The sequence below is a fragment of the Balaenoptera borealis genome, assembly GCF_965194805.1.
Source record: "Balaenoptera borealis genome assembly, chromosome: 4".
In the NCBI taxonomy this organism is placed as follows: Eukaryota; Metazoa; Chordata; class Mammalia; order Artiodactyla; family Balaenopteridae; genus Balaenoptera; species Balaenoptera borealis.
This window is the reverse complement of record NC_138861.1, coordinates 15,243,867-15,267,322: the sequence shown is the minus strand read 5'-3', so window position 1 is coordinate 15,267,322 and position 23,456 is coordinate 15,243,867. Positions and strand designations below refer to the sequence as shown.

Below are 23,456 nucleotides of genomic sequence, written 5' to 3'. Positions count from 1 at the left end.
AGATACAGCAAGTAGGGCTGGCTCTACTTAGAGCAGCTCTAGTCAAAGGCCACCCAAGATACACCAAAGGCAACATGGCCAGAAGAGCTTGGATAACTGCCCACAGTTATTCTATCCAGGTCTCTGAAACTCGAAACCTCCTTTCTACCACCCTCCCCTCATCCTACCTCCATTCAACAAATACCGAATAATATCATGCACAAACTTTTGAAGAGATACGGAACTGGCAAAAGGATGTGTTGATGCCTGGACTAAATACCTAAAATCATTTGATATCTACCTCTCACTAAATTTTAGCAACCATTATACCCATAATAACAGCAAAAATAGTTTATATTAATATTTATATTGCATGCACCCTTTGCCAGGTATTCCAAGTACTTAAAAAACATGAACTCAATCTTCACAGTAATCTTACAATATAAGTACACTACTAATTAATCTCATTTTACAAATGAGAAAGGAGAGACCCAGAGGAGCTTTGTAATTTGGTCAAGGTCACACAGCAAGAAAGTGTAAGTACTGGGATTTGAACACACAATGACTGGCTCCAGAGTTCATGCTCTTACACACTATGATATCCTGCCTCTCTATCCCTATACTTGTTATATCTCTTCTAAAGTATCAACATAAAAACTCAAAATATTTAACTATGGAGAAACACAGTAAAACAAGATACAGCCAAAAAAAGAGATGATAAAAGTCTTTATATATTGATGATGGAAGAAGATCCAAGATGAATTGTTACATGAAGAATGTTGGTAAAGTGTCTGTTTTTAAGGATACTCATGAAAATGTCCACAGTTTTCTGAGTAGCTGGATTTCAGGTTTGGTGAGGTGTTTTGTTTTGGTTTCAGCTTTTTTTGTCATTGTTTCCTATGCATTTTCAACTCGAATGTGTGTGTGTGTGTGTGTGTGTGTGTGTGTGTGTGTGTGTGTGTATACATATATACATGAAATTTTTATAATCGAAAGTAAACAAAATTTTTTTCCTCTTGAAAATTAGATTGTAATAAGTTACTGCTTACAAAAAAGATAACAATGACAAAGAACAACCTTTAATTAAAATATAACAATTCTTCACAATTCTGCAGACTATATTTTTAGGCAGAAGGAAGTGGGAAGAAGTTTGAGTTACCTAAAAAACAAAGTGACACTCTTATCCACCTACACTAAAATGTTCAAAATATCAGAATTACAAATAACAACCAATCAGAAATAACATGTGCTACAAAACTATAGAGGAAACAAGGGGAATGATTCTAGACCATCAGAACTGAAATACGACACTGGCTTCCTCATGCATGTGTAAGCTTTGTATGCACGTTGCACCAATATATGAAGAATCAAGCTTCAGAGTGTTAATCAGTTAACACTAAATTGTCAAGTGCATTCATACTTCATACTCATGAGATATGTAGGCATACTTACAACATTTTTTAGTTTAGATATGATGCAAATTTAAGAGTTACTATTTAATAGTTTAAAAGACCTGGGAGCATATATATTTATATATTATATATAAATATAATATTTGTGATATATACATGTGTTTGAAGAGAAGACAGAACTGAATTGCCTTAGAGTTACTGAACTGGGAGGTGGTTTGCCAATTCTGACAAACTTTCCACTGTCTTTAAATATAGAGGCTATTCCTTGGTAAATCTGGTTCAATTTCGTTAAGAAATCATGTTACCATAACTATACCAATCCCTGAAGTTAAATTTTAGTTCCCACAGTTTCAAGTAAAAGTTAGTAATTTGCTGTCTACTCATTCCTGTCTAAATGCTATTACTATTTCTTTGGCACTTCAAGAAAAAAAAAAATCTTTCTTTTAGAATACATATTTGTAACACTTATAAGAAATAGCAAAGGCTTATAAGCTGGTCATTTTCTATTGATCAAAGAAAAGTCATATCACAATTTGTGTAGTCCTGTAGTGGTAAATATATTTAAACTGTTGTGCAACAGATCTCCAGAACTTTTTCATGTTGTAAAACTGAAACTCTATACCCATTAAACAACTCCTCATCTCCCTCTCCCCCTAGCCCCTTTAACCACCATTCTACTTTTCTACTATCGTTTTTAGTTTTTCTTTAAAGAGGAAAATAAAAATTTTGACTGTATTGAGGTTAAAATAAAATTAACATCAATGCAAATAATAATCACTATTTCTGGCAAAGGCCAAATTTGACCATGAAACTCAAGTCTATTGCATTTGCCAAAATGTGAATTATCAAAACCAGACAAGCACAAGACCTAATTATTTAAACAGCCTGCTAAATAAATCAATTTCCAAATGTTGCTGAAGAAAACACTTGCTTCACAAAGTCACTGAAAAATCCGTCTAAAATTGTTACCAACTCTAGAAAAACAAATTACCTGGATTACATTGAGAGCTTTACCATTAGATTAGAAAGTAGCTCTCCATTAGAATAAACCTGTCCTTTACACAGCAATCTCCTTTGATGAGAAAATTTGTTTATAACACTTCTTGTCTCTGCTTCAGACAAATTCAAAGGGTGGGGCTTCACTGACAGAAAAGGTAATACAAGTGCTTATGAAATTTTTCACTGGGATAACAGATAATTGTCCAGCAATAATAAAACTTAAAGCTTAAAAAAGATGAAGGCTAATGGTGATAATAAAATAAACACTTTGGGAAAACTGCCCTTCCCCAAGAAAATATTTAGCTATTTTTATTTTAAATTTCAACAGAACACAGTCTTGTGACTGTAACAGAAGTGAAGACAATTGGACAATGATTACCGGTCCACCTGAGAAGCTAGCTGACTTCAAAGGGTCATTCCTGCCAGGTGTAAATGAAATGTTTTAATGATCATCCATTGTAATGAGACCACAGCTTCCCAGGAAATGTTTCTGGAAGTAAAACTTAAAAGGCAATTTCAAATATTATTTGACAAATCCCTAAATAGACTGAATCATTTTACATACTAATATGCCTTTAAAAATCTGCCTGTTAACTTTAGTAATTACCCAACAGATACCAAAATTTCTCAATCTCCATTATAAAACTGAAAAATAAGGGTAAAACCAAAATCTTGGAGACAAGAGAAAAGACAAAAATAATTTTTTGTTTCACCTTATCTTTCCAACTAAATATTCTTGTACGGGTGACAGCAATGAAATTACTGAGCAGTCACCGCTCCACAAAAGTTACTATCACTGAACTATATATTAAATCTGACACCACTTCTCATTTCTAGTTACTCTTCCTACATATGAACAACAGTACTAAGGATACAAATACCAATATTTACAACCTTTTAAGTCTCAAATACATTAACAACTAGTATCAATCCTGAATAAAATAACACTGCAGTCAGCAGACTTCTCAGACTTCAGAGAAATATTTTCTGTGTACCACAGTACTGTTTTCCAAAAACAAACCAAAAAAAAAAACCCAAAAAAACCCAAACCTATCACTTTGTTGACAAGGTCTTATTTTATTTTATTTTTTTTATTTTTTTTATTTTTTTAAATTAATTTATTAATTTTATTATTTATGGCTGTGCTGGGTCTTCGTTTCTGTGCGAGGGCTTTCTCTAGTTGGCGGCGAGCGGGGGCCACTCTTCATCGCGGTGCGCGGGCCTCTCACCATCGCGGCCTCTCTTGTTGCGGAGCACAGGCTCCAGACGCGCAGGCTCAGTAATTGTGGCTCACGGGCCTAGTTGCTCCGCGGCATGTGGGATCTTCCCAGACCAGGGCTCGAACCCGTGTCCTCTGCATTGGCAGGCAGACTCTCAACCACTGCGCCACCAGGGAAGCCCTGACAAGGTCTTATTTTAAACTAGCGGCAAAATGCCTCTGTCCTATCAACTAACCTGCTGTAGATTTTAATACAATTAATCTTAGGAAATAACTACCTTCAACGTTCTAAAATCATCCTCTACCACTCTCCCCCTTAGTCTACTCCAGCCACTCAAGTCTTGCTGTTCCTGAAACATGCAAAGCAAATGTTCATCTCATGGTCTTTACCCTTTGCCCAAAATACTCTCTCCCCCGCCCCACTTCATCCAAGTCTCTGTTCAATGTCACCTTATCTACGAGGCCTTATTTGCTCACCTTCTATAAATCAGTAACTCACATTCAACTACCACTCCCTTTCCCCATACTCCTTTGCTTTGCCCCATACTATTTATCACCAACTATTTTTATTTATTTATTTTCACTTCCCTAAAGTGTAAGTCTGGGAGGGCAGACTGTTTTATTCACACCACTGTATTCCCAGGGCCTAGGACAGTGCCTGGCATATAACAACATTCAATAAATATCTGTGGAGTAAGTATAAATAAGTCAACGAAGGAACAGCAATGATTTATTTATACTGATTTGTACAGCTTAAGTTCAGAGTAGTTAAATTTTATATTTCATAAAATTCATAAGGCTTGCAAATAGTATGACCACATACAGATCTTCTAACTTTATCTATAGGTTGCTACACTGCCTATAGATGGTCAAGCACCCATCCCAGGTCCAGTTGGCTATGGACAGAAAAGCAGGAGGGCAAGGTAAGGATCACAGAGACCAATGCACAAAGGCTGATGTACCAAAACTCCTGGAAAGAGATGGTACAAATGGCAGACACATTGCTAAGTTTGCCTAGTCTACGTTCCACTTATATATTCTCTCTTATAATCAAGTCTATCCTTCACTGGAGGAGAAAATTGTTCCCTAGAGCAACTGTCTCTCACCAGCAATATAGCTTACCATGCCTCTTTAGAAGAATTAAAAAAACAAAAAACTATAGTGAATGGCAATCACTAAGCAAAGAATGTCGAATTGGAGGTTATTACCGGTGCAAACCCTCCTTTCAGATCTCTTTGAGAGTTTATGCCAGATCATGACAGACGGAAGAAGGAAATGGGCTATTCATTCAACAAATATTTATTATGTACCTTCTATAAAAGATGTTACATGAAATAATTCAAACTGCAGTGTGTGTATGCTGTGTATGTGTGTGCGTGTGCATGTGTATGTCTGTGTGTGTACTGAGAAGCATACTTCTAAAGAATCTTCTATAAAAGCCTATGAAAAAGAAAACGAGAATTAATTTGGAAGATGACATTATCTAAGAAGTGAGGGATCTAGAAATATATAGTGCCAAAACTGCTTCAACTAGATATTACTAGTAAATAGTTATTACTCTAAGATAACCTCTGTTCTTATTAGGTAAACTTCACTGAGTTCTTACTATGTGCCAGGCACTTTACAGGTGTTTATTTATTCAATGCAACAAACCTATGATGTAAATATTATTTTTCCCCCATTTGACAGTTAAGGACCTGGGGCACAGTCGAGTAATTTGTCCAGATATATATAGCTGGTAAATTACAGAGCCAGGATTCACATGCAGACATTGTGCTCCAGAGCTTGCACTGGTAATAACTACACTAAACAGCATGTAGAATATTGTCCACTAAAAATATAATCTTAAAATGGTATATTGGGAGAAAAAATAAACCTTCAAGGACTGCAGTAAAAAAAAAAAATTAATAAAAAATACAAGACTACTATATTAGCTTTGGTAATAAAACAGAGTCATAGACGTTTGACCATTCTTCATGATATAATCACAACTGCCTGTAGTGTTTTTTTTAAGGCTGGAAATTAATTACTATTAGATTACTTTAAATCTTAAGATAAAGTCATTAAGAAAACTTTATCTAGAGTGACAGTTCTTTTACACTAGTATTATTATTTTGTCATACTTAATATAACACAGATATTCCTAAGTTGGCTGTAAAGTGTTATTTTGCAAATATACCCCAAAACTCATAGGAAACTCATTCTTTCCCTGAATTTATAAAAAGTTGACCTTAAATATGAAGTATGAAGTTACATCATTTGCTAAAGCATTATGATTTATTATTACAGACCTATAGCTACATGATATTGGCAACACTTTTATCCATTAACAATGTATTTAAGGCATGAAAATCTGAATTTACTGAAGTGTCAACAGTCAGCCTTCTCTTATGAGATGTTAATCCCGCTCAAGTGACCTCTCTGAAAGGTTCAGAAATGAAAAACATTAAATCTCATAAACTCCCTCCACTTGAAATAATAAAGAGGCCACAAAACATAATTTTTGGCATTGGGCACATTAACCAACCAACAGGCTAAAACATTCTTTTTAAAAATAGACACTTGGGGCTTCCCTGGTGGCGCAGTGGTTGAGAGTCCGCCTGCCAATGCAGGGGACACGGGTTCGAGCCCTGGTCTGGGAAGATCCCACATGCCGCAGAGCAACTGGGCCCGTGAGCCGCAATTACTGAGCCTGCGCGTCTGGAGCCTGTGCTCCGCAACAAGAGAGGCCGCAATAGTGAGAGGCCCGCGCACCGCGATGAAGAGTGGCCCCCGCTCGCCGCAACTAGAGAAAGCCCTTGCACAGAAACGAAGACTCAACGCAACCAAAAATAAAAATAAATAAAAATAGACACTATTAAAATCTTTTCCAGCTCAACGTATCTGACCTAGAATAAACACCCTAACACTCACTTTATCTTTGAGGCAGACTCTAGCAAAAGTGTTACCAGCATAATCTGTATACAACTCCTGAAGGTGTATGCAACATTTCCTTATTAAAGTAGAAAAGGTCATAACATCACAAGGAAATGAAAACAGAAGCCATCTGGGAAACAAGCCACTTCTTACAGCGATAATAAAACTTAAAAGAACACAAAAGAGAAAAACTGTAATCAGTGTGCAAATAACAATGAGAAAATAATAATGTATGTGTTACAACTTATAAATAACTTTTCCAAACAAACATATTAAAATGAGTATCTTACTTCCAAGTAGCCACCTTGGAAGGTTATATGGTTATTCCTTTGCTCAAAATATTTTTGGAATTCTTCCCCTGAAATTTCTATCAAAACCACTTTAAAAACACACCAGCTTGCAGATAGGGTAAAATCACAGTAACAGTAACCCACTCTTCCTAGCCCAGCTCTCATCCAGAGGAATCAGAATCCTTCTCAAACCCCCAGTTGTCCCACCATCACCCCCAACGTCATCCCACTCCCTTAAGCCTCCGTATGGCTCATTCTGACGCTAGGCTTCCCTCCCGTCCCCCATCTCACTCCACTTGCCTCCTTGCTCACTGCACTCCTGCCACTGCTTTTCTACTCCTTGAACAGGCCAAGCTCCTTCTTGTCTCCAGGCCTTTTGATGCCTGCAGCGCTGTTCTCCTTCCTCTTCCCATGACTGGCTTCTTATTCTTAAGTCAATGTTGCTTCCTCAGTCAGCAGGGCCTGTCTTGACGGCCCAACTTAAGGTAAAACCCTTCCCCCATATACCCTTCCCCCAATTATTCCCTAGCACATCACCTTATTAAATTACATGGCTTATTTATCGATACACTTGTGAGTTAACAGCCCCTCTTACTAGAATATAAGGTTCATAACAATAATGACTTTGTTTTGTGTACTTTCAGTGCCTAGACCAGGACTGAGCACACAGTAGGTGCTTGATAACGATACTGAATAAATGGCTCCATGCCCAGATGTAGGAACAGTAAATTCTGTCCACCGCTGCTACTTCTATCTCCTCTACGGATTCTATAGATGCTAGTCGAGAAGTTCCCTACCATCCTAACTAGGCTGTATGATCAAAGCGCACATCACTGTGGTCTTTGCCCAAGTCTCGTTACATATATGTCCTCTCCTACTTCCAAGCTCCTTCTTATATTCCGTATCATGGTCCATGTACCTTTCTGTCAGAAAACAGAGAACCACCCTCTCTATCCAAGCCTAATACACAGTAAGAGACTAACGAATATATGTTACCTAACACCTTCTCTTAGGGCTCTGGCATGAGCCATTCAGGAGAAGGGCAGCATCAGAAGACAATACCAAGAGGACATACTCTGCTGTACCAGGAATTTACTCATCTCTCCTAAAAGATAATAAATAATAATAATAAAATCTCCAAGGACTAAGCTTGAACACACCTCATTTATGTGTTTCTTGAATTCTTTCCCATGAAGTCCCTTTATCTTTCATGCAAACAGCACACACATGCACAAACACCTGCCCCTCTCATGCTCTCCTAACTTCCATATATATCCAGACAAGCCTGAGTTTGCATGTCTACAAAGCACAGGCCAGTTTTAATTTCCTTTCACTTTTTAAACAAAAGACACACATATTGTAAAAATTTCAAACAGTATCATAGTATACAGAGAAAACAGTAAAAATTCTATCAAGCCCAGTGCCCAGGGCAGTTCTAAACCCTGCACTGTCTGGTCACAAAAATCAGTTTCCTTACTTAGTAACTCTACTTCTGCATTGGTCTTAATGTATGAAGTGTTAGGTTCAGTTCTGGGAGTCACACATAAAGAGACATTTAAAAACTGAACTGCTTTTTAAGGCAAATGCTCAGGCGTGTGAAGAGAGGCAACCGTCAAGAAAGAAACATTTGAAGAAATGGCTTCCAACAGAAGATCCACAAGACTTAAAAGGAAATACAACTCGGTCACCTACTGGAAAGGCTGTAATGTGAGCGAGGGCTATCCTTTGTTGTGCATGACACTAAAGGACAGAAAGAGAACCACTGGGTCAAATACAGAGAAAACAAACTCGGGCTGACACACAGGAAGACTCCGTACCTAGGGAGGCAGAGGGCTATTACATTAAGTAACATTGGGGGCGTTTCCTAGAAACAAACCCTGACTAGGATTAAAAACAAAGAAAACCAAAATGTCTCATCAGCTAATTATAACTATTAATCATTTTCATTAACAAAACAATTCTAGAAGAAACAACTACAACCGCAACCCAGCTTCCCATTTGTCCCCATCATCATTATGATCATCAGTCAAAAGCTATTAAACATGTACGGGGAATTTTAATATGATCTTGAGTAAATAAGACCCAGAGTTGTAGCGGGTTTTTTCCTGGTGAGAGAGGTTCATGATTTAGCAAAGTATATGACCTATTTGTATGTACTTAAACTGTACCACCGTGAAACATAATATGAAGACCAAAAATTTGGCCTTAAAAAGACTATATGCAGTTCCTTTTAACATAAATTTTACCACTTTAGGCTTAACAATGAGGTATGAAACAAAACCAACTATACTTGTTATATACTTGGTTAAATATTGGTTAAATTTACTAAAGATTCCTCCAGAAGTCTTTGGTAAATTTAACATTCATTATTAAATTTTATAGTATTAAAATATTATAAGTAACGCGCCAACTTCAAAGTGTTCTAAAGATACTTTCAGCGTCATAAATAGAACTGAAGCCTGATATCATATATTATTAAAACTGACATTTATTTCCAAAAAGGATTTGACCTATGTTGACTGAACTCTGAAAAAAGTGAAAAGACCAGTAGTTGGAGAAAAGCAGATCTGTCACATTATTTAGTCAGTGGCAGTTCCATTGCAATTTAGCCTTAATCTTTTTGATGAAGTGATCTAAATAACAAAAGATCCATAGTAAAAATATTTTTTAAAAATAAAAGCTACATAATGTTCCCAAACATTAGTGTACAAAATGGGATTCGATGGTACACGAGAAACATCCATAAGGCATGCGAGAATCCCTAAACATCCTGAATTCAAAGTCTGGGCCTACAAGGTACATTTAAAAAATCTCACTCATGATGTTAATGATTAGTTTAGAAACTAGTCATAGTTTTAAAAATAATCTCAGTTACTCCCATTTACACAAGTCTTTGATTCTCTCTTTAAGAAACACATACAAACTTGGTTGTCAGTAGTGAAAACTGTCACCTATTCCCAGAAAACAGAGTATACTGGTTAAAAGCATTACAGTATTACTACTCAGTTTGTCTGGTATCAAATCCTAAGCCTAACCAATTACTAGCTGTGCAACTCTGAGCATCTTATTTAACTGCTCTGTCTCTCTGTTTCTTCATCTGCAAATCAGAGGTTTTAAATCATACTTCCTCAGAGGGTCACTATGAGAATTAAATAATCGAACATGTGCAAAATATCTACAGCAGGGCCTAGACAATAGCAAGGGCTCAATAAATGTCAGTGTATTTTCATTATTATTATTTAATATAGGAAAGAAAGGAGACCCAAGTGAGTCGGAGCAGTCAAACATTTCAAAGAGCACCTAGTATATGAACGTGCCCTGATGGATGGGTAGGGCTAACGGTACCGTGCATGAAGAATAAAGAGACCAAGGACTTCAGGGTTCAAAACAGGCATTTTGGACTGTAAACTCAGTTCTGTCAAGTGGGTCTGACAGGATTAATATATTAAATGCAGGATTTTAGAATTCCTGCCTCGGCAAGGTGCCACCCTGAAGATGAGGAAACAGCCTAGGAGGGAACAAGCCATTGATGAAGTTTGGAAACACCTCTGTCTGCTAAGCTATCAAAGTGTCACTCTGAGAATTTGATACGAACTAGAATCTTCCAGAATGAATAAAGGTACATATAAACAGAAATGCCTATATAAAACGATCAAAAGAACCATTTGTAGAATATTTGGAAGTTAGTAGCATGGAGATACTTCAAGAGAATGTCCAAAGTCATGAAAATTACATGTATAGCAATGCTTGTATTTATTTACAAACTTCTTTCTCTAGAACAGCCCTAAGGGTTGCTAGTTAAGGAACAAAGCATTTGCTTTCTAAAGGATATTTGTCCTCCAGTATCTTTTCTCAAGAAGAAAACACTTTCAGAACATATCTACAATTTCCTCTGGCTAGCATTACACAACCTTACTAAATTTTTAAGTTTCACATCTCTAAAAGTTAATATCTCAGAAATCATTTGAGAAATACTGGTCTAATACTGTAACTGGATTCTCAATGGAACCAAATCACAACACTTAAGCCCCTGATGGAATCAATGGTAAATGGGAGTCGGTTGTTAATGTCATTAAAAAAAAAACACTTCCTCTTTTGGTAAATCAAAATTTACTCAAGATAATTATAATGAAGAACAGTGGTCATTGTTAAATCACTTTTTGAATCCTAGGAAAAAGTGTTTAACAAGTCACAGAATTCAAATAACAAATGGTGCAACTTCTTATCTAGTTCCAAACACTTCTCATCATATTAAAAATTTTACAGCATAGTAAAGGGAAATCCCTCCTCCCCTCAACTTTAAGCACATAAAATACAAACATCCCTGGCATTCTGACTCTTCTTGTCACCAAGGTTACCAACACTTACACTCTCTGCTGCTTACGCCCAGGTAAAATGAAGAAATGTATCGTGCCACACGTTAGTATGCCTTCACGATGCCTGACTCACTAAGCTATGAAACACTGCAAACCGTTGTGCCTTGTTACGCTCCACTAGAGAATAACAGTTGATATGAAAACAGGGAGGCTCCTAAGGGTGAATTTTACTATGTCCAAGGACCAGGCCAAATACCTCATTATGGTCAGTCTCTCTGTCACATCCATAAGGGGAGCTAGAGAAGAGTAGGATGTGAAATTCCACAATATATCAGGCTGCTGGAGAAACTCCAAAGGCAACAACCTGAAATCTATTAAATGTGATTTGCTTAATTTTTCAGAAAGTCTATGACAGGGCACTATGCCAAAAACTATTCCACAAAAAACAAAAAAATCTTTCACCATGTAATTGGAAGTAATATGTTAACAGAGAGAGGAAATCTGTTTGGAAATAGGAAACAAATGATAGAGGATAATTATTAACCAAAGCTCTAAATGAAAAAATTCAAATAAATAGCATCCCCCCAGAAGTTAATAAAATCATTTAAAGAAGGTCAGCACATCTTTATTTTGTATATATTCTCACGCAAAATGGAAAAAAAAAAGAGCCACTTAAAAACATACAGAATCCTCTGTAGAATACCTGTGATTAAGCCCTGTAAAAAAGGAGAAAGATGGAAATAGGCCCATCTGATTGGAAAAGATGAAAGTCTGTCCAAACGTGTGCTAGCACAGGTATGAGGAAACTGGCATTCTCATTGTGGGTAGGAGTGTCTCTATAGAGATATTTGGCAATATCAATCAAAATTACAATTGCAAAAAAATATATATATATATTACAATTGCATACAACCCTTTGACTCAGCAATTCCATTTCTAGGAATCTATCTCACAGGTATGCTCATATATATGCCATATATAGACAGATATAGTTATTGATGCAAAAATTACACTACATTGTTACTAAAAGAAAAAGATTAGAAACAACCTAACAACCTAATTGTCCATCAATAGGAACTGGTTAAATAAATTATGATAAATCCAAATACAATGCAGCTGTACAAAAAGAATAAGGATATATTTACTGATTTGGGGTTAAGTGAAAAAAGCAAAATGCCCAAAAAAAAGCAGATTTTTTTTTTTTTTATAGCAGTGCCTTTTTTTAAAAATTTATTTATTTTTATTTATGGCTGTGTTGGGTCCTCGTTTCTGTGCGAGGGCTTTCTCCTGTTGCGGCAAGCGGGGGCCACTCTTCATCGCGGTGCGCGGGCCTCTCACTATCGCGGCCTCTCTTGTTGCGGAGCACAGGCTCCAGACGCGCAGGCTCAGTAGTTGTGGCTCACGGGCCCAGCTGCTCCGCGGCATGTGGGATCCTCCAGACCATGGCTCGAACCCGTGTCCCCCGCACCGGCAGGCAGACTCTCAACCACTGCGCCACCAGAGAAGCCCCAAAAAAGCAGATTTTTAAGGATACTATTTGTGTTGGAAAGGGGGATGATGAGGATATATATGTATTTTCACACATCTGTATAGATTATCCCTGAGAGTATACAAGAAACTGCTAACACTGGTTGCTTCCAGGCAGAGGAAATGAATGACGGGACAACAGGAGACTCTTTCCTCTAAACGCTATTGAGTCATTTGGCTTTCAACTCATATGAATATCTTACCTAAAGAAAAGCATAAATTAACCAAACTTTAAAAGGGGGAAAAGGGTGAAAGGTGAAGATTTCTTGAGTACCAAATCTGACCCAGTAAATAACTGTTCCCATTGTGACCTTTTTAAAATTGCCTATTTCTTTTTCTCTTTCAATCTAACTTGTCCTTTCCCTCCCATCAAGTCCCCAGTTTATTTTACTCTCCTCCATTTAGGCTGGACAGGCACATTTGCTGCAACTACTTAGCCCTGCCAGGTGGATTAAATGCCAATGAGGTTGATGAACTTTGTTCCAGTAATTATCACACAAAATGGGTAACAAACTCAGCTGTAAAAGAAATCTGAGTGTTTACAGAAGGATAGATAACTCCACTTATGCAACAAGAAAGAAATGATAATAATAAGGTGACAGAAGATGGGGAAGTGAAGATTTGAGAGATTCCATTTTAATACTATAAAAAATTCTTCCAAGCCTGACTTTAAACACTCATTCAATACTGTCTGCTCTGTCCATACCTAAATATTTTATTACCTTTAAAAAAAAGAGTGTCTATGCTATAAAAGTGATTTTCCCACTCTGTAATTAAAGAAACAAACCTGAATTACCAGCAGGGCTACACAGTGCCTCTGTACCCAGAATACCTAAATTAGGGGTCACCACGGTCACTGCTCATTACTTTCTTAAACTAATGTTTTCTTTTCATTCCCAATATTATGTCACTTATTTGCAAATCCATACATATATTAACACTTCACATGTGAGGATCTTGTTTTGTCAAGTTTTATATTGTATACTCAATATCTCTACATCTCAAAAATTCAAACAAAGGCCTAGAGTCTCACCTCCTAAAGCTGAAACATAATTATCTCTTATAAGACGCCAAAGAGGGGCTTCCCTGGTGGCGCAGTGGTTAAGAATCCGTCTGCCAATGCAGGGGACACGGGTTCGAGCCCTGGTCCGGGAAGATCCCACATGCCACGGAGCAACTAAGCCCGTGCGCCACAACTACTGAGCCTGTGCTCTAGAGCTTGTGAGCCACAACTACTGAGCCCGAGTGCCACAACTCCTGAGCCCGCACACCTAGAGCCCGTACTCTGCAACAAGAGAAGCCACCACAATGAGAAGCCCATGCACCGCAAGAAAGAGTAGCCCCGGCTTGCTGCAACTAGAGAAAAGCCGTGCGCAGCAACGAAGACCCAACGCAGCCAAAAATAAAATAAATTAATTAAAAAAAATAATAATAAGATGCCAAAGAAACAACCCCTTTTTACCTGGAGCAATGTTTGCTCCTAGATTAACTAACTCATATCGGATTTCTCCTCCATGCAGTTGTAACTGGGGGAAAAGGCCATGACCAGTCTTGCAGTGCATGGGAACCTGGGTAAGAACTACTGCAAACAGGATATTTCAGACAAAGACTAACTGTATATTCAGATTAACTATATATTCACACTGCAGCCTAACCAACAACCATCACAAAGACAAGCTCTTTGCATTGAAAGTTCTCGAAAATGACTGAAAACAAGTCTATAGGCTTTGGTTATTCTGAGTTTAAGTAAGCAAATATTAGACCTAACTCATGAGTAGCTGAATAGCTTGTATGAAAATCTCCCTTACTTAGGTCTAAAGTGCTATTCTTACTTCACCCAGTCTCTACAATATTGTTTCTTCCATCAGATACAGAAATCCTGCATACCAGTAAAATTCCTTTTAACCAATAACTTTCCAAAATGCCCAATATTCGTTAAAAACTAAAAAAAAAAAAAGAAAAGCCTTTTTTTTCCTCAAACTATTAACTTACAATAAAACATACTGATAAAGATTTTCATTTCTTTACAAATAACAAACCAGAAAAACACCTTCAAAATTATCTTGAGATTCTTGACCCTCGGGACCACAGATGACAGAAAACTGCCACGTGGGAAAAGACAGGTCTCTGAGCCCCCCACAAAAGGTGATTAATATTTTAAAAGCAGAGGGTGAACATACATGTGAAATGTACATTATGCAGTTAAACAAGCTAAATTATCAACTTTCTCACTTGGCATAATAACAGGGTAGTTGGAAGGGAATGTAAAAGAAAATACTCAACAGCTTAAAATTAACAATGGGCCCATTTATTCAAGGGAGGATGGTTCTCCCATTTCAGCTTGAGGACTGAAAGTCTCTTTCTGCCCGCCTCTAGGAGGGAAACTCTGCAGCTGGCCTGTCTGGAGAATCACTCAGCTATATTCACAGCTTCACTCAGACTCAAGCAATGGCAAGAAAAAGTCTTCGTCTTCACTTTGAACTGAAAACCAACACAGAGAAATACTGACTTTGGGGTGTTCAGATTTCATTCTTCAAGGACCAGTTCAATTAATTTCTCCTGTAGGAAGCCAACCCTCTACTCCTAAACAGATATGAAAGGTCTGTGCCCACTGAAACTGAGAAACACTTATCTGTATCTCTGTCATTCCATCAAATATTGTCTTGTGACAGGTCTTATGACATTGTCTAGTACTGTATTTATTTTTCTCCCCAACCTTTGTACTCCCCAATGTTTTGTCTCTTCTTCAGTGGCTTCTAGGAAGTATCCTTTTAACTACTGAATGAATGAATTCACAGCAAAGTGTTTCCACGGCTCTTTCTCTGTTCCATGTAATACTCCTAAACAGGACTCCATACTCCAGGAAATGGTACATGTCTTCTGCTTTTCAAATCTAACTAAAATCTTGTCTGACCTGGTAACAGATGATCCTCCCCTAACTCTTGAGAATCAAAATCTCTATTATTTGGGTATTAAAATGTCTGACCTCATTTTATCTGCTAAAGAAACACCATAGATGTGTTTATAGAGAATTGGGAGATCACCTTCAGGAAATCCAAATATTGACAGCTAAGGGAAAAATTCTAATATCATACATCAGAAAATAACACAAGCAGAGTATTTCAATTTTAGGATGCTGTACTTAAAATGTTATTCACAAATACACTATCTTTCTTGTAGTTCCATCATGAGGGTCAGCAACTTGCCAAAATATGGCCTTGAATTGTGCAACAAGTCTCCTATTTCTTCTTATAAAATATATTGGCAAAGACCAACAAACCCACAGCGCTACAATAAAACCCATCCCCACATACCATGGTTTCAAGGCAATTCCATAAATACAGGGTCATAAAAAGACAGCCTGCAAACTCCAGTAGCCAACACATCACTTTAAGGATAGGAAATTGAAGACAGTGACATGGGATCAGACAATTACAGCAATTTGAGGATCTTTTCAAAAAGTTTGCAACAATCACCAATCTTATCTTAGAAACCCACCTACTAAAAAAGTATGCAAAACTCATACAAAAGAGACGGGGAACAAAATCTGATAGTAATGTTTTACAGTTTTACAGTAAAAGTGTTTACTGTTTTACAGTTCTACAGTTTTAAAATTTTACAGTTTGTATGCTTTATGAAGCAAGTCATAATCCATATATTGCTACGCTGGTAACAAAAACTCAAGAAAACAGAATGTTCAAGTCTCAGCCAATGGCTTATTTATCTCAAATACATTTGATATCACAGAGCTCCAATATTATAAGAGAACATAAAGAGCCCTTTGGAGTTCAACATAATAATACATGACCAGAGGAAATACTGTATACTTTTGAACTATATATAGATGCAGGTTCCTAGCTAAGCACAAACCTGTTAAGTTTTTTTTTCTTTATCAATTCCAACAGACCGTAAGTAAAAAAATATATAACTGCTATGTTCCCTAAAATTATGGGGGATTTGATGGTTCAAGTCTCTAAATTTTTTCTTTTTAATTTCATATTATTGTAAAATATAACAACTGAGAGAATACCATGCCAGACCTTGTTAAGAATTCCACATACATTATTAAAATAAGAGAATCACTAAATTACATGTTTTAAGGCATGCTTTCAGGTTTTAATTGCTTCTTGATACTATTAATTAAATAATCTGGTGACCACTGAAATACATCCCAATAATTTTACATAATTGAGGCAGAATAAATATAACCAGAGAACTAATTAAGATGAGGTATAACATTAATAATCTTACTACCACAATATAGTTTAGTTATTAGGCACCCATCTTTATTAGGCAATGTTTCTGGGCCTGTTAAAACTGAACCCCACAAGGGGTTAAAAATAACTACAATGAAAGGCCAACAGCCTAGCTGCACAGTTGCACCAACATGCCCTTTCCTCCGCCTCCCCTCCTCGTCAATCCAGAATGAATTGCATGCCCCACTGCACAAGGCCCAAAAAGGTCACAGGAGATGGCAGAGACTTTTGTAAGAGAACAGAAATAACTCAGCAGCTTTGTTACCGTAGTCTCTTTTAATCAGTGTGTTCAAAATCCTTTAATTAACACTCTGTCTACACAAGGAAAGCATTTCTTCTGTGCCAGGAGAGGGCACATATGTATGTACACAGTGTTCTGTTGTATCAGCATCACAACATGGCACTCAGACTGTCTGCCAGGAAACTGAAGCACAGAAAACTTTTTTAAAGGTATGGTACCACAACATTTACATACTCCATTTGCACTTCTACAATCAAACACCAAAGTGTGTTTCATTAGGTGTTAATTTGCTTCTGAACTTTTTTTTTCAGCAAAAAATGGAAGTATTTAAACCATCATTTTCTTTAGCCCATTATCATAAACTAGGATATTCAAAATTAATGTAAAATAATGTAAACAGAATGTGAAAACAGACAATATTCAAATATTCTTCCTTTCTTCATGATAGCTCTTCAGCAGGAGGCAAAAAGATACTGCCCCCCTCAAACAGGAATAAATCACAAGACACATTTTCACACAGATGCTTTACATTTAAAATTTCATCCAACCAGGCAAAGTCTTAAAACTCTCAGGCTGGATTACATACATGTGTTTCCTTGTAAAATCTGAGTAACTGGAATCAAGATGGAATTTGATAAAGATAACTATTTTAAAAATCCATCGCCAAGAAACAAGGAAGACTTCATTAGTAAACTGGGATTTGAAGTATTTTAATAGAGATACGTAATTGTTACAAACTTATTTTTAATCTTTCAAAATCGAGTTGGATATACATACTGTAAGAAGCAGTGTGTGTGTGTGTGTGTGTGTATATATATATATATATAAGTATCTATACATATATAATTAAATAATAAGTACATATATAATTAAACCAAAAGATAACTCTCTAAATATCTAACTAGAGAAGCAATCTACCTAAATTTATGATAAAGCTTATTGGGGAGGAGGCAGAGCATTAACTGCTTGAAAGCCAGCTCTTCCACACCAGCCATGGGAGCTCACAGCACAGTTCTTTACAATGAGAATAAAACCACTACTTCACAGGTTGGTGTGAGAATTAACTGAGATGAGGTAAAGAACTTGGCAAAAATCCGAAAGTTTGCTGGTAATGCTGTTGGGGGAATAGATTTTTTTATGTATTACACAAAAGTGCAAACTGGCATAACCTATCAAAATTATACATATATAATTATGTATATACGATATCCACTGAAGCATTACTTGTAATAGCAATACTGGCAACAGTATAAATACCCTTCAATAGGGGATTGCTTAAATAAATTTTACTTCCCTACAAAAGAATTCTATACATCTGTTATAAAAAAAAAAAAAAAAGAAAAAGAAAAAGAAAAAAACTCTAGTAACAGGGAAAGCTCTCTAAGGTAAATTGTTGAGAAAAAAAGCAATGTGTGGAACAGCGTGTATTAAGATGCTACCATGTAAGTAAAAGGGGAATAGATATTCATATTTATTTGAATATACAAAAAACCCTCTGAAATGTTACACAAGTAATTAATAGCAATAATTACCTACTGGAGATGAAAGTGAAACAATGTCTGATACCCAGCCAAACCTCAATAAATGAAAGCTATAATTACTCCATCAATGTCATTATCATCATGAAAACATATCATTAAAATATATACACAGAATACATTCAAACTAAATCCATAATGAGATAAACAGCCAAATCTTAAGCATTCAAAGGCTGACTATCTAGTTGGCCATCCAAGCCCTTCATTTTCTCTTCATAGGTAAGTAGCTTTGGGCCATTTTACTGTAGGCTAACCCCTCACCAGAGAGCGAGCTGAGGAAATAACACCAAAAAAACAGTCATTTTATTCAATATTGATCTACAGTTTCTAATAAACAGCTTTTGGAGCTGAAAGGGACCGTGAAAATCCCACAGTGCAAACTTCTATTACATATGAAGAAACTAAGGTCCAGAGAACTCCCCAAATTAGCGACAGTTCAAAGATTTGGAGTCTGTCCCCCCAGTTAAATGCTTTCAATTTTATTATTAAGGTGGGGGCAAATAAGCTTAACTGAAATCAATTATCCTTGCTAAATTCCCTCCCCAGCCCATCCTTTACTATAGATAACTAAGTTTGCTGAGATCAAATTCCATAAGCAATTCTATTAAGTAGAGCGCAGGTCATCAGAGAATTCAACAACTCGGCCGTGATGTTTCTAGGATTATGCATTGAATGAACACTCGCAATAAAATCTGTAAAGTTTGCTTACGCTAGAGATTGTCAGAGGCATGTTGAAGTCCTTGCCACCTTGTAGCCGGAAACCCCAAGGAGCTGGGCCAACCAAGGACACACTGTAGTTGCTCATGGTTCTAATGGCTCAAAGTCCAATCCCCAAAAATGAAAGAAACTGTGAAAGAAAATTAGATGGTTAACAAAAATGTTTACTTTAAAACCTATTACATATTTCAACTAAATGATCTTCAGTATTTTGTTTTGGGGGGAAGAGGGGATATGCAAAATAAGTCATATTAAGTTCTCATTTCAGTCAAAGAAAAGGAATCTATGAGCTAATACATAATCTCTAAACTCATGCCAATTTCCATAGTCTAAAAATTCCATATTAGAGTATATTTCTAGACATTTGATCAGTTTTACAACTTGCTACAATACAATTTGTGGCTTCTTGCATACAAACTTTAATTCAAAGTACTTTACAACACTTCATTTTATACAAAAAAAGAACAAAACTTTATTTCAGGTTTAATTCAAAATGATTTTCCCTGTCCTTCTGCCTGCAGTTGGCAAGAGTCCTTCAATTTCACTTACTTAAATTCTAAGTTACCCTAACATATGAAAAGAACTACAAATCAGTAGACTCTCATTCATGCTTTCCAAACTCTAAATTCTTTAAAACGAGAAGTTGTTTTTTAATGCATGAAACTATTCTCTCCAATTATAAACTACAACTTGTATTTCCTCTTCTGGGGATGTGTTATTTTCCACGCAAAGAAATTATTTACATTTCCTTCAGACGGGCCATGATGGGCAATACTCTAGCACAATCATATTTCAATCAGAACCTGCTTTTTGTTTTATATACACACCTCATCAGGCAAAGTGGAGCGAGCATTTACCACACAGTGTATAAGTCTGACTAAACATGGTAGGAATAAAAGGTGAATCTTAATGCATGAAAGAATTAGAGCTTTAGAAAACAACCAGCGCTTCAGTGCTTTCTTTCTTCTGTGTTTTGCTGGAAGTGCGCTCATAATGACTCTCATGGTAGTACTTTTATATAACAAAAAAAAACTCAAGAAAAAAAAGCGTGACTCGGAGTTTGGTGTTGGTTGTTATGGTGGTTATGTGTGAGCGGGAGACTGGGAGGAATGGAGGTCTTCTAAAATGTAATACTAAGACACCTATTATTTCCCTCTTTAAAAATAATATAACAGATGTGTAATAATTTTAAAACCACATTTTTAAAAAAGAAGCTGTTTCAGACACGCTTCCTTGGAAAATCTGTGCTATTCAGCCAAATCATCACCTATTATCTGTCTTAAAATATTATTCCATTTTTTTAACCCATTGAAAATTTCTATTCCATCACACCAAATTAATAGTGGCAGATGTAGATATGCGAACCACTGGGTATATTAAAAGCAAGCAGATTCCATCTTCTCATATGGGGAAAATGAGGCAAAATTTTCAAATAAGTCCAGTTCTTAAAGAAAAATCAGTGAAAATCTGCCCTGCATCTGCCCAGAAACAAAATGGGCTTTTCCACTGGCATAGCAGTTCACTGAACTACTAGCCAATAATACATTACGTCAATACTGATGCAACAAACACTAAAAAGATGAAAAGGCCAGACCAGAGGTCAAACTAGTTAATATATGTGAAAAACAAATAGGAGGTAATAAAGAGCCACACATAATCTAATTGCTTTCTCACTGTAATAAACGAGAAGAGTTTCAGAGAAGTTGTAGAGGAAGACTGGATAATGGCACACAATATAAATCAAAAGTGTGTAACGCCAACAGACATTTCACAGGCAGCCTACCCCCCCTTCTTTTTTAATCTTTAACTTTTTGTCAAGAGAAGAATGTGAAAGTGAGGTTCCACTTCCTCTGATCTCAACATTCCCTACAAGAAAATGTGTTTAATTCATATATCAACCTATGTACCTGCAGCTTCCCTTTACTTGCGAGCTCCCTTCCTGATTTCTCCCATTTGGTATTAAAATCTCTAGCACTGGCAAGGTCACAGCCACACTACAGAACCAGCGTCAGTTCATTTCTAGTGTCGTTTCCCTTCCACTACTCTCCCTTTGCTAGCTTCACGTGCCTTAAAATATTCTGAAACCGAAGCAATTGTAATACTACTGGCCTTTTCCAGGGCTGGTAATATTAGTGCCCAAACTCTTCCTAAAATACCAAGCAGGCAGGAAATATTGAGCAGCCTTTCTGCTTTCAAGCACGTAGAAAATGCTGGCACTTCTGTACCGTGCTGGATTGTCTTTTAGGGGAAAGTCCGAACAGTGTCTTCGCTCTAGTCCTTAGGCAGGAAGCCTGGCATTTCCCACACTCCTATCCCAGCTCCTTCGGTGGGTGGGAGAAGGGAAAGAACTCGTGATGAATTTCTCCGAGAAGGGTCTGAAATGAAAGCTGTTATCTTGAGATTCTCTTCTTCCCCAGATGGAGCGACTGCGGAGGTAGAGCGGAAGAACTAAAGCCGCGGGCACCGGGTGAAAGTAACCGACGAGACAGTTTTCCAGCAGAGGTTCACGCCTAGCCCTGTTTGCCAAATAAGGTTCCCGAGCCGGCCGCTCCGGAGGCAGGCGGCTTCCAACGGCCCGTGGTCAGGAAGGCAGACTTGGGAGAGGATCCGGCGATCACACCCGAGACCTACCCTGCCCAGCGCAGCCACGAATTTTCTTTCCTAGGACTGCCCTGTCCATACGCCTTTCCTTTTTCCACTTACTGTCAAACGAACGGGACCACAGTCTTTTTAAAAAAAAGCCCCACCAAGTACGCGAGCACTAATAAATCTGGCGTTCGTGACAGATTTGTTTTTTTAAACAAGCTTTATTTCTGGACGCACGGAAGTTGTCCCCTAACAGGTTACACAATCCTAAATATTCGGGGGGAGATAAATGCTTCTCAGTAGCGTGAGAGCAAATAAAAAATCAGCACGCCGTTCCCGTTTAGACCCGCTTCCTCCCCACACCCCCAGGAAGACTCGCGCGGGACGCGAGTGTCCCCGGACGCCTCGGTGCGTGCCCGGCGACGCCGTCGCTCTCGTCCCAGCCCGCCCGGGCTCCAGTGCCCGTCCTCTGGCCTGGGGCCCGCTCCCGCGCCGCCCTTTCCCGGGCGCTCCTCTTCCCACGCCGCTCTCCCACCTCCGCTGATCGGCGTCCGGCAAACACCTGAGCAGCCACCCGGCGCGAGGCGCGCCCCCTCCTCTCCACTAGCTGGGCTTCCCTCCACGCGCTCTGCGTACGGCGACCCCTTCTTTCCCTCCTCACTACCCGGGATCCGAGACGCGCATCGCCGGCGAGCGGCCACTCACCTCGGGTCCGGCGCGGCGATACCTCCGCCTCAGACGAGCGCTGACAAGTGACTCGCGGTGTGTACGCCGTCCCCACGGCCCCCGGGAACTTCCGCCTCCTGGCTCCTCACCCCCACAGGCCCCGCCCCCGAGACAAGGCACGCCCCCTCCGCCCCCGGCCACGCCCCCGGGCCGAGCAGGGCTGGGAGGCGCTGGGAGAAGGCTGCTGCGAGCCCAGCGAGCCGGCTTGCTGCGGCGAGCTGAAGCCGCTGCGGTGAAACAATTGCACTACAGACTTTCGGTGGCAGTAGTCTTAGGGGGTTTTGAGCAGTACCTGGCAAAAGTCCGCTCCCGCTGCCTGTTTTATAGTGGATGCATTTCTCTCTAAAGAAACTTTGAATTGGCGAGCAGTTGCTTTGGCTAAAATACGAGAGGGCTTTAGATAAATCCCTATCTATGCAAGTTCAGCAGCCACTGCCTGGTTTTTTCGGTGAGCTTTATGTGCCCTGAGACGTGAAGACTCTTAAAGTTTACTTGTCAGGAAAGTGAGAATCAGTAACTTTAATATCTAGAAGTTAAATCCTCTTATCAAACCAGAAGACCGTGATAAACAGCAGCGGCCAAAAGTGGTTCAACCATTATAGCCTCAGCTTATTTTTCTAAATCCGGATCAATAGTTCACTTCGCAGTTTCTGTAAAGTTGCTTGATTTAGCCCAAGGAATTTATTCCTGAGCAAATTTGAATAATGTTCAGTGAACATACAGAAAGTAACTTG

The 23,456-nt window shown here is 38.2% G+C and overlaps 1 protein-coding gene across 13 annotated transcripts in view; it reads right to left on the bottom strand.

The window, feature by feature from the left end:
* The window catches only part of PDLIM5 (PDZ and LIM domain 5), a 211,591-nt gene extending 188,755 nt beyond the window's left edge, over nucleotides 1–22,836 (bottom strand). For 10 of the 13 annotated variants that reach the window (XM_082391703.1, XM_082391697.1, XM_082391706.1 and 7 more), the window contains exons 1-2: nucleotides 22,702–22,836; nucleotides 19,403–19,540 (exon numbers count right to left, since the gene is read on the bottom strand). In XM_082391703.1, coding sequence (XP_082247829.1) covers nucleotides 19,403–19,498 — 96 coding nt within the window. In that variant the 5' untranslated portion in view covers nucleotides 19,499–19,540; nucleotides 22,702–22,836. Of the gene's footprint in view, nucleotides 1–19,402; nucleotides 19,541–21,317; nucleotides 21,583–21,635; nucleotides 22,107–22,701 lie in introns of those variants that run through there. The other 3 variants (XM_082391702.1, XM_082391705.1, XM_082391704.1) reach the window with 3 other exon arrangements.
* Nucleotides 22,837–23,456: the final 620 nt, after the last annotated feature.